At 39.8% G+C, this 12689-nt stretch overlaps 2 protein-coding genes across 2 annotated transcripts; one reads left to right on the forward strand and one right to left on the reverse strand.

Annotated features, from left to right (window-relative positions):
• Positions 1-1933: 1933 nt before the first annotated feature.
• On the reverse strand, positions 1934-5471 carry LOC135480686 (large ribosomal subunit protein uL29-like). The gene is made up of 4 exons (XM_064760587.1): positions 5447-5471; positions 4209-4283; positions 2721-2782; positions 1934-2233 (listed from the first exon to the last, which is right to left on the reverse strand). Exons 1-4 carry the CDS (start codon positions 5447-5449, stop codon positions 2002-2004), a joined length of 372 nt encoding a protein of 123 aa, XP_064616657.1. The 5' UTR covers positions 5450-5471; the 3' UTR covers positions 1934-2001.
• A 1463-nt stretch (positions 5472-6934) lies between these two features.
• On the forward strand, positions 6935-11205 carry LOC135480432 (actin-related protein 2/3 complex subunit 5-like). Its single transcript, XM_064760262.1, has 4 exons — positions 6935-7178; positions 8350-8422; positions 8895-9071; positions 10038-11205. The coding sequence occupies exons 1-4, from the start codon at positions 7039-7041 to the stop codon at positions 10098-10100; spliced, it is 453 nt and encodes a 150-aa protein (XP_064616332.1). The 5' UTR covers positions 6935-7038; the 3' UTR covers positions 10101-11205.
• Positions 11206-12689: the final 1484 nt, after the last annotated feature.

Consider the following 12689-nt stretch of genomic DNA (forward strand, 5'->3'; position numbering starts at 1 on the left):
TGCTTCATATTGCTCAAATGATAGCCAATATAATCATGAATATATAGTTCATATTTTTGTATACACCTGTACAAACTTAATTTTCATGAAATGGAATTTTGAAGAATTAAAAATAAATAATCTGAGGTCACATTACTTGTTAGTGATTCGACTTGTTTTAAAGTCGTTTAAGTACTTCTAGTTTCTTCAAGATAGCTAATGTCATTTGCATTGTCTGATTCATTATTCAGTAACTTGATTGGTGACAACGCTGTATTCAGGAAATATTCACTTGTGTGACGGTGGTTACGTTTACAAGTGGGAGGACACCGGGGTATCTGCAGTACATCAGTATCTGCAGTAACTTACCACATACCATCGCCACGTAGACCCACCTGACAAACGAAATCGCTGATCCACTGCAACTGTTGGGAAAACGCTGTTATTAGCGAAATATATAGTCTATACAGGATATACCAAGGTAAGAGACACTATGATACCTTTAGTTATAATCTAGAAGTTTGTAACTTGTAACTTATAACTTCAAACCAGAATAGGTGAACTAATTCAAGTTTGAACTTAGAAGTTACAACTTGTGACTTCTAACTGGAGATCTTTCACGCGGAGACAGCGATGAAAATCGATGAATGATTACGGAATGCCTTACTTCGCCGTGTTGTCCTGTTTGTCATGTAGACTGGGCATACATTGCCTTTCGTTCTAACACCCATGAGTATGACATCCATCATACAGTCGGGTGATGTAGATTTTAGAAAGGTTAAGCCATACTTGAGCTAAGCAAAGCGATGAACTCATGCACTGGATGTTGATTACGCCTTGATTGCGCTAACGTTAGCTTTGGCAAATTTTTTCCGGCCGGGCCACCAAACCAACGTTTGAACGCGTACCATTTAAAAGCCAGATGCCGTTGCCGTGGCAGTGTCACGGCGTTTGAAACAAAATTTAGGTATCAAATACGTTTCAACTGCTTTAAGTTTGAAGGCATTTATGTTCCGTATCTTTTCGCCTGTCCATTTGTCGTTAGCTCAACGTCGATCTGTTATTTCATTGGCCGAATGGGTCCGAGATTCCTTCGTTATGCTCAAATTGACTGGTTGTGCTGATAACCGCGACATATTTGACAAGAGCAGGTAATTGCGTCAGGTTTTAAATAGAGCGCGCTGTGACGTTGGTTTTGGGAACAAAAGTTTGCCAACTCTAATCTCAGATCAATATCGGACTGATAAGCAGATACCAACAAGCTCTGGAAGTATTGTTTCCGTCAACCATATCTCCTACCGGTTTGAAACGTTAGCCTAATAGGTAAATTCAGAACACAACGAAAATCGCCATAATTCCATAAAAAATGTGACAAAACGGTTCAAAACTCAGTGAAGCCGTGTACAGTTAAGTTCAATTCAGAATAACATCGTTTTTACTAAAGGCCCGCAAAACTGTTTCGTGACAAGGGATAAACGAATGGTCCGTTACTGGTTGGAGACTTACAAGTCAAACAGAGTTCACTTACATCAACAGCTAATATAGCCCCTTGTTGGTGAAGCAATATGTTGGTCGTAAGCCAGGGCACGTCGGAATTTTGAGCGAGGGCTGAGGGTTCACTCTGCATAAATTTATTTCACAGAATGCTTAACCGTTAGACTGTAATTGAGAATATTTGACCTACTGGACTGCGGTAAGGTTTTTGTTTGGAAGACACAGGCTGGCCCAGAGAAAATAGCCTCCTACTGGACAACCTGCACCCCCATTACGGGTCATTACGCTGCGCTAGCGCGCTAACCGAGTTACGGAAGCCCCATCATGATGCAGAAAAATGGCCATGACGTCCGGTTCTAAAGCTTGGTCCAAAAACGGAAGTCAACTTACGTTTCACATAATTCTGTCCCAAACATTTTAAGAAATCCACTAAAATGGACACACACCAAAACTGCGAAAATATTTATTTTACAGATTTATTTTTTTCTTTTTTTACTCGACACTGTCCAAACATCTGTTAATAGTCTTTCAACATTTGACGGCGTACTTCCTCATCGGCCAGACACGCTCTTTCTTTGCCTGCTTGTCGGTCTTGCGGCTTCGCTCGTACGGCGTCAAGGCTCGGCGCATAGCTCGTGTTTTCTTCATACGCAGATCCTTGGGCTTATACTTCTTGCCTCTGTAAAATTTCCTCAAGTTTTCCTTCTGAGTTTGGTTAATGACTGTAAGAACACGGGCTATTGACTTCCTCACTGTGCAGCTGAAATGAGAGAATACACAACACGTATAGGTCATGGTTGAATTGAGTAAATAAAACTGTTCCAAACAGAAATATACAAAGACCAATGATCACAGATGTAAATGAACTCATGTCAGAGTAAATGAACATACAAGAATGCAACTGGAGAGAAAGGACGGTTTGCAATGAAAATTGGTAAGTACAAACCAAGTCAGACAAGTTCAAAGGAGGGAGAACTCTTTCAGCTAACACTAAAAGACCGCATGGAGTAAAACAAAGGTCTTCAGTTAGTAACTGGTAAACTTTCCCACAAGCAACAAGGTGTGAAATCAGGAACATTTTTCAAAATTTTTCCTTATTTCCAAATACAACTTAAAGGAGACAATATCTGCACATGAAGAGTTAAAATACATTCTGATGTCAAATGAAAGTAACTCCGCTCCACATACCTATCACAATCAATATCAGACCTCAAAAGGTCAAAACTAAAACATCACACCTAACTCACATTTTAGACAGTTTGTTGGCCTGACCGCCGGTTACCTTGGTTACACGCAGAGTGGCCAGCTCCTGAAAACAGGGAATGATTAAATAGAAATTTCACAACATAGGTTTTCAAACAAAAAAACAAAAAAAAAAGCTTCCACCTACAAATTATGGCACGTCAGTCCTATCGATCCAGAATGAAATAAGATTCTTCAGATAGTCTCAGATCAGATATTCATCATTTGTGCCAAACATTTTTTTCGATTTATTTCCTATGAGGAGTGTTTTTCGTTTTTAATAATTATGGAACGCTTAAGAATATAATAAATGACCTAACGTACTTTCCATGAGCGAGTTTCTCACTTTTGGCTGATTCAGAGAGTTCTATGGATCTTCTAAAGATTTGAGATTTGTTCGAAAGGTAGGGTCATATTGTCTGGAAGAATGTAAGTTTCATCTGCAAAATTTATACAAATCTACAAAACATTTATTTGCTTCTAAAAGTGCTGGGAGAAATTTTTGGTCACTTACCCTAATTCACTTTTTCACCCTAGTTCACTTATTTACCCTAGTTCACTTGTTTACCCTAGTTCACTTATTTACCCTAATTCACTTACTTGACATCTGCAAGATTTACAGGTAGCAAAACCTTGCTAGTACCCAGAAGAGTGAGCGAGTGAGTGCTTGGGGTTTAACTTCGTACTTAACAATTTTTCGGTCTTATGATTTATTTATCTATTTTATTGGTGTTTCATGCCATACTCAAGAATATTTCACTTATACGATGGCGGCAAGCATTATGGTGGGAGGAAACTGGGCAGAGCCCAAGGGAAACCCATGGCCATCAGCAGGTGGCTGGCAGATCTTCCCACATACAGCCTGAGAGGAAGCCAGCATGAGCAGGACTTGCACTCACAGCGACCGCATTGGTGAGAGGCTCCTGAGTCATAATGCTGTGCTAGCGGGCTAACCAACTGAGCCACGGAGGCCCCCAAAACATTTGTTCCCATGCCGGGCAGTCACATGAAGACAAAGGAATCCTTAGAGTGCATGCAATGTGCCTCGTTGTTGCAGGACAGATTTCCACCGCTCTTTTATCTAGTGCTGCTTCACGGAGACGCCTTACCGAAGGCAAGTAAGCTGCCCCGCCCGAGGCATTATACGCTATCCCCTTCATACTGAACACCAAGCGCTGAAGTTACAATTTCCTCTTTTAAGGTCTGAGGTATGCCTCGAATAGGATTGACCCCGGATCTACCATTGCCAAAGCGGACACTCTACCAACTGTGCTATCGGAGCTGGCAGAACCCAAAAGAAAAAACCTTACTTCAGAAAAACAGCTTAATGTGACTGAACATAATACAATTGATGCTCAATGATTCGTTATCAATGGGCTTATGATTGTTAGATAGACATATTAGACAAACAAACCAAAAAGTAGCTCTCATAAATCCAGATTAGTTTCTCCGATTGGTGAAAAAGAAAGTAGCTCTCATTTGTAGGGACTCACATTTTTAAGACTATCCAGTTTTTTCAAAAGGTCATCTTTCTTCTGACCCCTGAGGTCCTTGGCCTTGACCTTCACCTACAACAAGAGGAATGAAGTGAAACTAATTCAATATATATTTATTAATGAACTCATCACAGGCACACAACTTACAAGCATGAAACAGGAAAACAGAGTTCAGCTTTAAGACTTAGGTGAGGGTCTCCTAAAAATTGACTGTCACATCAACCTTTCTCTCCATTCAGTTGTGATTAGGGAATAGTAAGGTTTCAAAAATACATTTTTCCCGAATGTACAGTGACTTCAGTAAATCAACAATTTACTCCATACCAGTACTCTAAAGTATTTCAGTATGATTTCTGTCAGGCCAGCATGCCTCCCACTGACACGAGATATAACCGACAAGTACTTGCGAATATGTAACTTGGATTCCCATTTATTTATTCATTTGATGGGTTTTTTGCGCTGTATTCAACAATATTTCACTTATACGACGGCAGCTAGCATTATGGTGGGAGGAACCGGGCAGAGCCTGGAAGAAACCCAGGACCATCCGCAGGTTGCCGTACTCCATTATACTTATAACGGCAACCAGCAGCATAGTGAGAGGAAACCAGAGTTTGAGTGAAACCCACGACCAATCACTTTTTATTGCATCTTTTTTCTCTGCCATTTACAAGTTTCTCCTTACCTAAATAACGCTTCTGCACTGTCATCGCAGAAATGTTCTTACTGGTGTAAATGGCCGAGAAACGAGATAAGGCAAAAATGCAACGACATTCTTACAATGTAAAACTATCAGTGGTGCAGTGATGGAATGCTGGGGTAGGATAGATTATTCGGTGCATACGATACTGTTGTGTTGGTGGAAGTGATTGCTAAATATCCACAGGTCATATACTCAGATTAGAAAATCACATGCTAAAATGGTGTTGAGCGTTATCTGTACTGACTGCTTTATTTGTACTTAGTACGACTCCTTAGGGAAACCGTACGAAAACGTCACTGGTTCACACGTGAATACCGATACATGTTACACCACTCAAACACAGAGACGTAAACAACGAGCTACATGACATTATCATCGATATTCAAAGTACAAATGGCACCGACAGCAAGTAAATGGACTTTTCAGCTTAGAGTAAATTTATCACTGATTATTTCGGTACAGTGACTGGGCAATTTATTTTGATCATAGAGACGATTGTCGCAGATGTACATCGTTCTTCGTTTACACTGACCATGTTGGATGAAAGTTGATGGCGGAAAAGGTCAAAACGAGGCTATTTTCTACCGTAATCCCATTGACTTCCGGTGAAATAGCCTATTATGGGCGCACGTTTCTAGATTCATTTACCATTACAATGGTCTGTACTCGAGCAAGGGTTTTTGTTCATGAAAGGGGTCGTTTTATTCTAAAAGCATAAAACATTATAACAGAAAAGTTATTTTCAAATTTGCTCCTAAAGGAAATCGAAAAAATATTTAAAACCATATTTACAAATAACTTTTGACTCTCTTCCATCTGTAGTTTACATCATTTTTTTTTGCCTTTTAATCTCCTTTAAGGACTAATGCACCATGTGCCGGCAGAATGTCACGCCACACTTCCACCAAATTTCAATGACAAAGCACGGGCGAGGCAGATGGGATTTGTATAACTCACAGTTGTCTTGTTAACATAGCAATAAGAAGCCATATCAAAATCTCAGACCCCTTCACGTTTAACTAGATATAGGACCCGAGACCACAAAACTGTTCCAGTCTAAACTTCAACCACTTTCTTCCAGGAATTCAGTATATCGGTGTTTCCACTTTCAGGCTTGTCTGCAGGGGGCTGGGATTGTCAGAGTGGTCGGGGATATACGCTTTCCCGTCTCTCAGTCCTGTGCTGCCAAGGATATAGAAATGCCAGTACTTCACTCACCACCCCGAAAGTACATAGTGTTATCTAGAAAAGAACAACTCTGTAGCGTATGCCAGCTTCATGTCAGGAGAAATCAACTGAAATTCGTCGATGGCTGTCTGAAGGACCAAAACCTTGTTTACTGGACCGATATATAGTGGCTCATGTGCGTTAGAATGGCCAAAACGTATGGTCGCATTTTATTGTTTTACCTAAATCCGCATAATTAAACTTTATATGTATACATACAAACATATATGAACCTAGAGTTGAATTTTTTTTTGCTTTTATGTACTTTTTGAACTGCTGCGATGTACATGTGTTTTGTAAAGGCACATACAGTATTGGCCTACATCCAGAACATCGTATCTTAAATGTACTGAGACTAAACAATGATATGGGCATTGGAAATTGTCAGTATATCATTGGTCAATAAATACCGAATACCAAAACGGTAGAAATTATCGTTCCACTTTTCATCTGAAATGGGCCACTTCTTCCCCAATCCACACCAGTAGGCCTACCCAACCTCTACCTCCCGACTGATCCTACGTACGAGCTAGAATTTCTGCGTACCGGCCTGCATTTCAACTTAAATTTAGAAACTAAATGCATAATTTGTAAGGGGTTATAAGCTATGGACCAGAACCACGAAACAATACCATTTAATGAAAGAGGACAAAAGAGAATGGCTGTTGACAATTTCATCTCTCACATGTCAGACGATATTGCATAGGGCTATACAGTCTGTTGGGCATATGATTAGGCTACTGCTGTATGTGCCGGATGTGCACATGGAACTAAGGTAAACGATGGGAAACCAGTTAACTTCCGGGGTGTGACTGGTCGCAGTGTGGTGTTGTCTTTTCCTTCCTGTTTTAGTTAATAACTCCGGCCGATTTAGGTTAAACCAAGAGGTTTTTTAACATGTCAAAAAATACAGGACAGTCCAGATTTCGCAAAGTCGACGTTGACCAGTTCGACGAGGACAAATTTCAGGACGAAAATGTCGAGGAAGACGGCGAAGCCGGACCGAATGAAGGGGAGATCAACACACTTTTGTCACAATATCCTTTGCACGCTTCACTTGCAAGGCGTAAAGCCGTTTCATTCTTTCTATATTTTTACCAAGATACAAGTTCACCGTCGTCGCTTTAACTTGCAGGAGTTCTCTTAAATATCGTTTAAATGTTATTTCATGTTTTTAAAGTAGAATTAAAGTACTGACTGTGTCTTCAGTTTATGAAGTGTAATGACTCATCCCAGTTTGTCGTAGGACTAGGGGAGAGTTTATTCATGATGCAACGTTAAACCCTTCATATTGCTGTCTTGTAGTACTTGATAGGGTTCTTCTGCATTATATAATATACCAAAGCAATATTAATATTTGCAAGTATTTCAGCACTTTGTCATAATGAAAGTTCACTTGATTTCTCAATCCTTGTCTGCCCTAATTGCCTGAATGTAATCACCTGATGACCTCATGGCTCATTGGTTGAAAGGGTCACTTTTGCCATAACAGATAGTCGCTAAAGTAACTAGGTAATTTGCTCATTTGCTAATTTTGATGTAATGTCACAGCTTTTCTCGCGCAGTCATCAGCACTCCCTTTAGTTGTGTAAGGTTACTAGTGGAGATGTCATCAAAGCGAATTTTAACCTGGGTGAGAATGTCTTTGAATAAGATGTCATGATAAAAAATGTAGGACATAATGTGCCCTTTAGCCCTTGTTATTTATCACCTCTAGGAGCCCTGCTAATTGCCAAAAAAACCCCCAAAAAACAAAAACAAAAACATATGTTCAAAAGTTTGAATTTCAGTTTCAAATCCATGAGGTTTTTCACTTATTTGGTGATGGTTTACTTCACCGATAGTCCTGATCTTTTTACTGTATTTTAAGTATTTTTGTCTGCTCTTTAAATTCCGGGTGAAACAATTTCATGTAAATGAAACCAGCGCCCCCCCCCCCCCCCTCCCACCCTCACCCCCCGATATGTATGTTTCAGATATTTTAATATATTCATACTTTTTAAGTTTTGGTGTAATATATTATTGTGGAAAAGTAAACAGGTCAAATTATTTGGTTAGAAATTGTTGCAACGATGGTAAAATCGTACATCTAACATTGCTTTTGTGTACTAAATTTATGAAATCACATGAGCTAAAATATCACATGTACATGTGTTGTTTACGCTACGGTACATCCCTGTTGCTTAAATTTCCTTGACTCGTAGCCACGAACAGACAAGCTGAGGCCCTGAAACATGTATTAAACCACGCCCCTCTCCTGAGCAAGAACACAACAATCAAGGTAAGAATGGTCGTCTTGTTTTAGTCACCTGATTTTTACCTGAAGACAGAGTGATGCCACAGGCTTGAATCCAGCTCTTACTTGTTTGGCTGCAGCTTTAAGTCAGAGGGTTTGTCAGGCGTTTGGTGAGTGGCTGTGATGAAGCATTCGGCTAAAGCACGGCTCTTGTTGCATTGCGCAATCAATCAGCTTCTAACCAGTGAGCTGTCACTGTTGTGGCTGTAGCTTTCAGTCAGACGGTTTGTCAGTTACATGGTTAGATGTGGAGATGGAATCCTTTCTGGAGGCAGTTTTTAAATACTTCCTTCCATGAATATGACCAGGACCTTATATTAAGTGAAATTTTGCAGATTGAGTTGTGTTGTAACAAATGTTTAATCCATGTTTCAAAGCAAACGAACTTAGGCCAGTTATTTGTTGACAAAATTTACCATTTTTACACTTCATGCATAGGTTTTCTGTTCATATATAGGACCGAGCTGCTCAGTTAGCCCTCAGAGTGTTAACTTCCTTCAAAAGTTCTGACATAGAGCCAGCGGTTAAATCTCTGGACGAAAAGCAGACGGATATGTTGATGAAATACATTTACCGGGGATTTGAGGTGCCGTCAGAGGGTAGCAGTGCTGTCCTCCTTACCTGGCATGAAAAGGTGTGTGCTAATTCTTGAATTTGCCCTGAAAATTTGCAAGGAAAAATACATTTCATAAGCAAGTAAAGGTTGTTAACTTTGGTACTGAAATTAACATTGTGCCAGTAGAATACTGCCCTACCTTCCAAAAAAACTTGATGAAATCTTACCAAGATGACCAGAACTGAGAAAAAATCAGGCAAAATATGTATCTTTGTATTTTAGGTGAAAAACAGAATTTTCACGCTGTGCTAATGTGCATGAAACTATCTTAAAATGCCACATTCCTTTGATATGTTACCAGATCTTAGAGACTGGGAGACTTTTTTTAGATTTTTATAAGTGTGGTACCATCAGGTGTAACTGAAGTAAAGGCTGATAATTTACAGGCCAGTTGAACCATTGCTCGTTTAACTCTACCAGCCCGACCAAATTTACTGGCCTCTGACCAGCAATTAATGTATAAAATCCATTTGGGTTTTGAGTCTTTTAATATGTGGTTTTAGTAACCGAAATGTTCAGAACTTGCTGTTCAAGGCCCACTTTCGGCTTTGTAAATCAAATTTTTCCCAACTTTTCTGGTATAAAGTCACATTTGCATTACGGCGCTATAACCCAGACAGTGCCATATATACAAAAAGAAGTTCTGACTTACAGACATTTGTGAAAGTGTCCCCTGATTTGTACCATATGATGGCTTCATGGCTAAACTGTATGTATGGAGAAGTTTTAAATTAATGTTTTTTTCCATCTCTCTGATGTTGTCATGCATTTTGAGTTTATCAGTAAGTTATTGAATTTGTCATCAAGTCAAAAGTTCCTAGATATTGGCATGTAGCTCAAGTCGTAAGGTCTTTGAATCCCAGCCACAAAACACACCAGGTTTGTGCTCAGTCCTGACCTTGATTAGCGATCTTGATCAAAGTCACATGTTGAACAACAATTCATAAATCTGTCTATAATACCTTCTTCATTCCCTTTTTTCAGACATACCGAATTGGTGGACTGGGTAGTATTGTTAGAGTTCTGGCCGACAGAAAACGAGTGTGACCTCCTTACCCGTGGAATCCAGGAATATTTCAGACTCTGTTTTGTAGTCTCTGTAAAATATGATTCATGGAGAAAAAAACTGTGTCATGTTTTCATCTGTAGCTGAACTGGAGCAGGCCAAAGTCGGGACTACAAACCAGTCAAAAAATGGATGTGTTCTGTTGTACATTTCATTATTAACCAATAAGAGCGAGTCTAACAAAAATTGTTGCATGCTGACATCATGGATATGATTGGCTTATCCAGAGTATGGTTGAAGATGAAGATTTTCAGAAAGTGAATTCTGATTGGTGCATTGCATGATATGTAGTTGTCAAGGACTTTGAACTCTTGTGAGAAACTAGCATTCCAGATACGTAGACACTAGCAATATATGTACCAAAAACATGAGTGGTGCAGATCTTCGATCATATTTAATAGGTCAAAGGTCAGACAAATCTCCATCTTGTCTGTGTAGGTGGAATGCTGATATCGCTTACTCACGTCCTTATCAAATCTGTGCGAGCCTAAACTATGTTTTGGTACATAGTATTTATACATTATAATTTCCTGGTAGTTTTGATGAGCTGATCACCCTGCTGTTTGAACATTCATACAGAAGGGTGATCAGTTGGTAAAAAGTTGTGTGAAGTTACAGGCAATTTGCTAATAATCACATGAAATTTCATGTGGTTATTCACCAACGTTGTACAGCAGTTCGCTGGTGAAAAATACCATGACAATTTTCTGCAATGCTGTACAGTTACCAAAAACATAAAAGAAGAATAAATTGCAAGAAAATAAGATTAATAAATATAATGATACAGTATACAGATTTCATAAAGCCCTTGTACTGTGCAGGAATACGTGTGCTAATGCAGCCTAAAACTGAGACAAATCGGTGGAGTTATCTTCCTTGACTTCCTGCGATGAACTAGCTACGTACGTATTTAGGCATTCACAGCTATGTTTTTGTCAGTTTTAATGTTAATGATACGACCGTGTAGATTTTATGAACCTATTTACACAAAAGCACCAGTTTCTCACTTCTCACATACCAGTGCTACGAAACCCTGACCAAAGGGTATATTGAAGGTTTTCGTAATAAACAGATATTTTGATACTCCGTACGATTTTTGTTCTTTGTGTGACAGTTATGAAATACCACCCAGCAGTTTGTTGTTTGGTTTGTTTCTTTTCAGTTTAATGTTGTGTGTATCTTGTACAGATCAGTCCTAATTCAGACATAAAACCTCACTAAAATGTCATGCCAAAGACGCCAGAAATGATGTATAGTAGACAAGTAATAGATATGATGTCTCATTCAGTCTTAGTATACAGACACCAGATTTTGTCCCACCTAGTCAAAGTATTCTCATACTAGACATGGTGGCCAGTATAATCACAGTAAGCTAACACCACACAAGATGTCCCATTCGCTCACAGTATACTAACACCACACAAGATGTCCCATTTGCTCACAGTGTACTAACACTAGACATGATGCCCCATTGGTTCACAGTGTACTAACACCACACAAGATGTCCCATTCGCTCACAGTATACTAACACTACACAAGATGTCCCATTCGCTCACAGTATACTAACACCACACTAGATGTCCCATTGGCTCACAGTATGCTACCACCACACAAGATGTCCCATTCGCTCATGGTATACTAACACCACACAAGATGTCCCATTCGCTCACAGTATACTAACACCACACTAGATATCCCATTCGCTCACAGTGAACTAACACCACACAAGATGTCCCATTCGCTCACGGTATACTAACACCACACAAGATGTCCCATTGGCTCACAGTGTACTTACACCACACTAGATGTCCCATTTGCTCACAGTATACTAACACCACACAAGATGTCCCATTGGCTCACAGTATACTAACACCACACTAGATGTCCCATTCGCTCACAGTATACTAACACCACACAAGATGTCCCATTGGCTCACAGTATACTAACACCACACTAGATGTCCCATTCGCTCACAGTGAACTAACGCCACACAAGATGTCCTATTCGCTCACGGTATACTAACACCACACTAGATGTCCCATTGGCTCACAGTGTACTAACACCACACAAGATGTCCTATTTGCTCACAGTATACTAACACCACACTAGATGTCCCATTCGCTCACAGTGTACTAACACCACACAAGATGTCCCATTGGTTCACAGTGTACTAACACCACACTAGATGTCCCATTGGCTCACAGTGAACTAACACCACACAAGATGTCCTATTCGCTCACAGTATACTAACACCACACTAAATGTCCCATTGGTTCACAGTGTACTAACACCAGACATGATGTCCCATTGGTTCACAGTGTACTAACACCACACTAGATGTCCCATTGGCTCACAGTATACTAACACTACACAAGATGTCCCATTGGCTCACAGTATACTAACACCACACTAGATGTCCCATTGGCTCACAGTATACTACCACCACACAAGATGTCCCATTCGCTCACGGAATACTAACACCACACAAGATGTCCCATTCGCTCACAGTATACTAACACCACACTAGATATCCCATTCGCTCACAGTGAACTAACACCACACAAGATGTC

Source organism: Liolophura sinensis, chromosome 13, assembly GCF_032854445.1.
Source record: "Liolophura sinensis isolate JHLJ2023 chromosome 13, CUHK_Ljap_v2, whole genome shotgun sequence".
Lineage (NCBI taxonomy): Eukaryota > Metazoa > Mollusca > Polyplacophora > Chitonida > Chitonidae > Liolophura > Liolophura sinensis.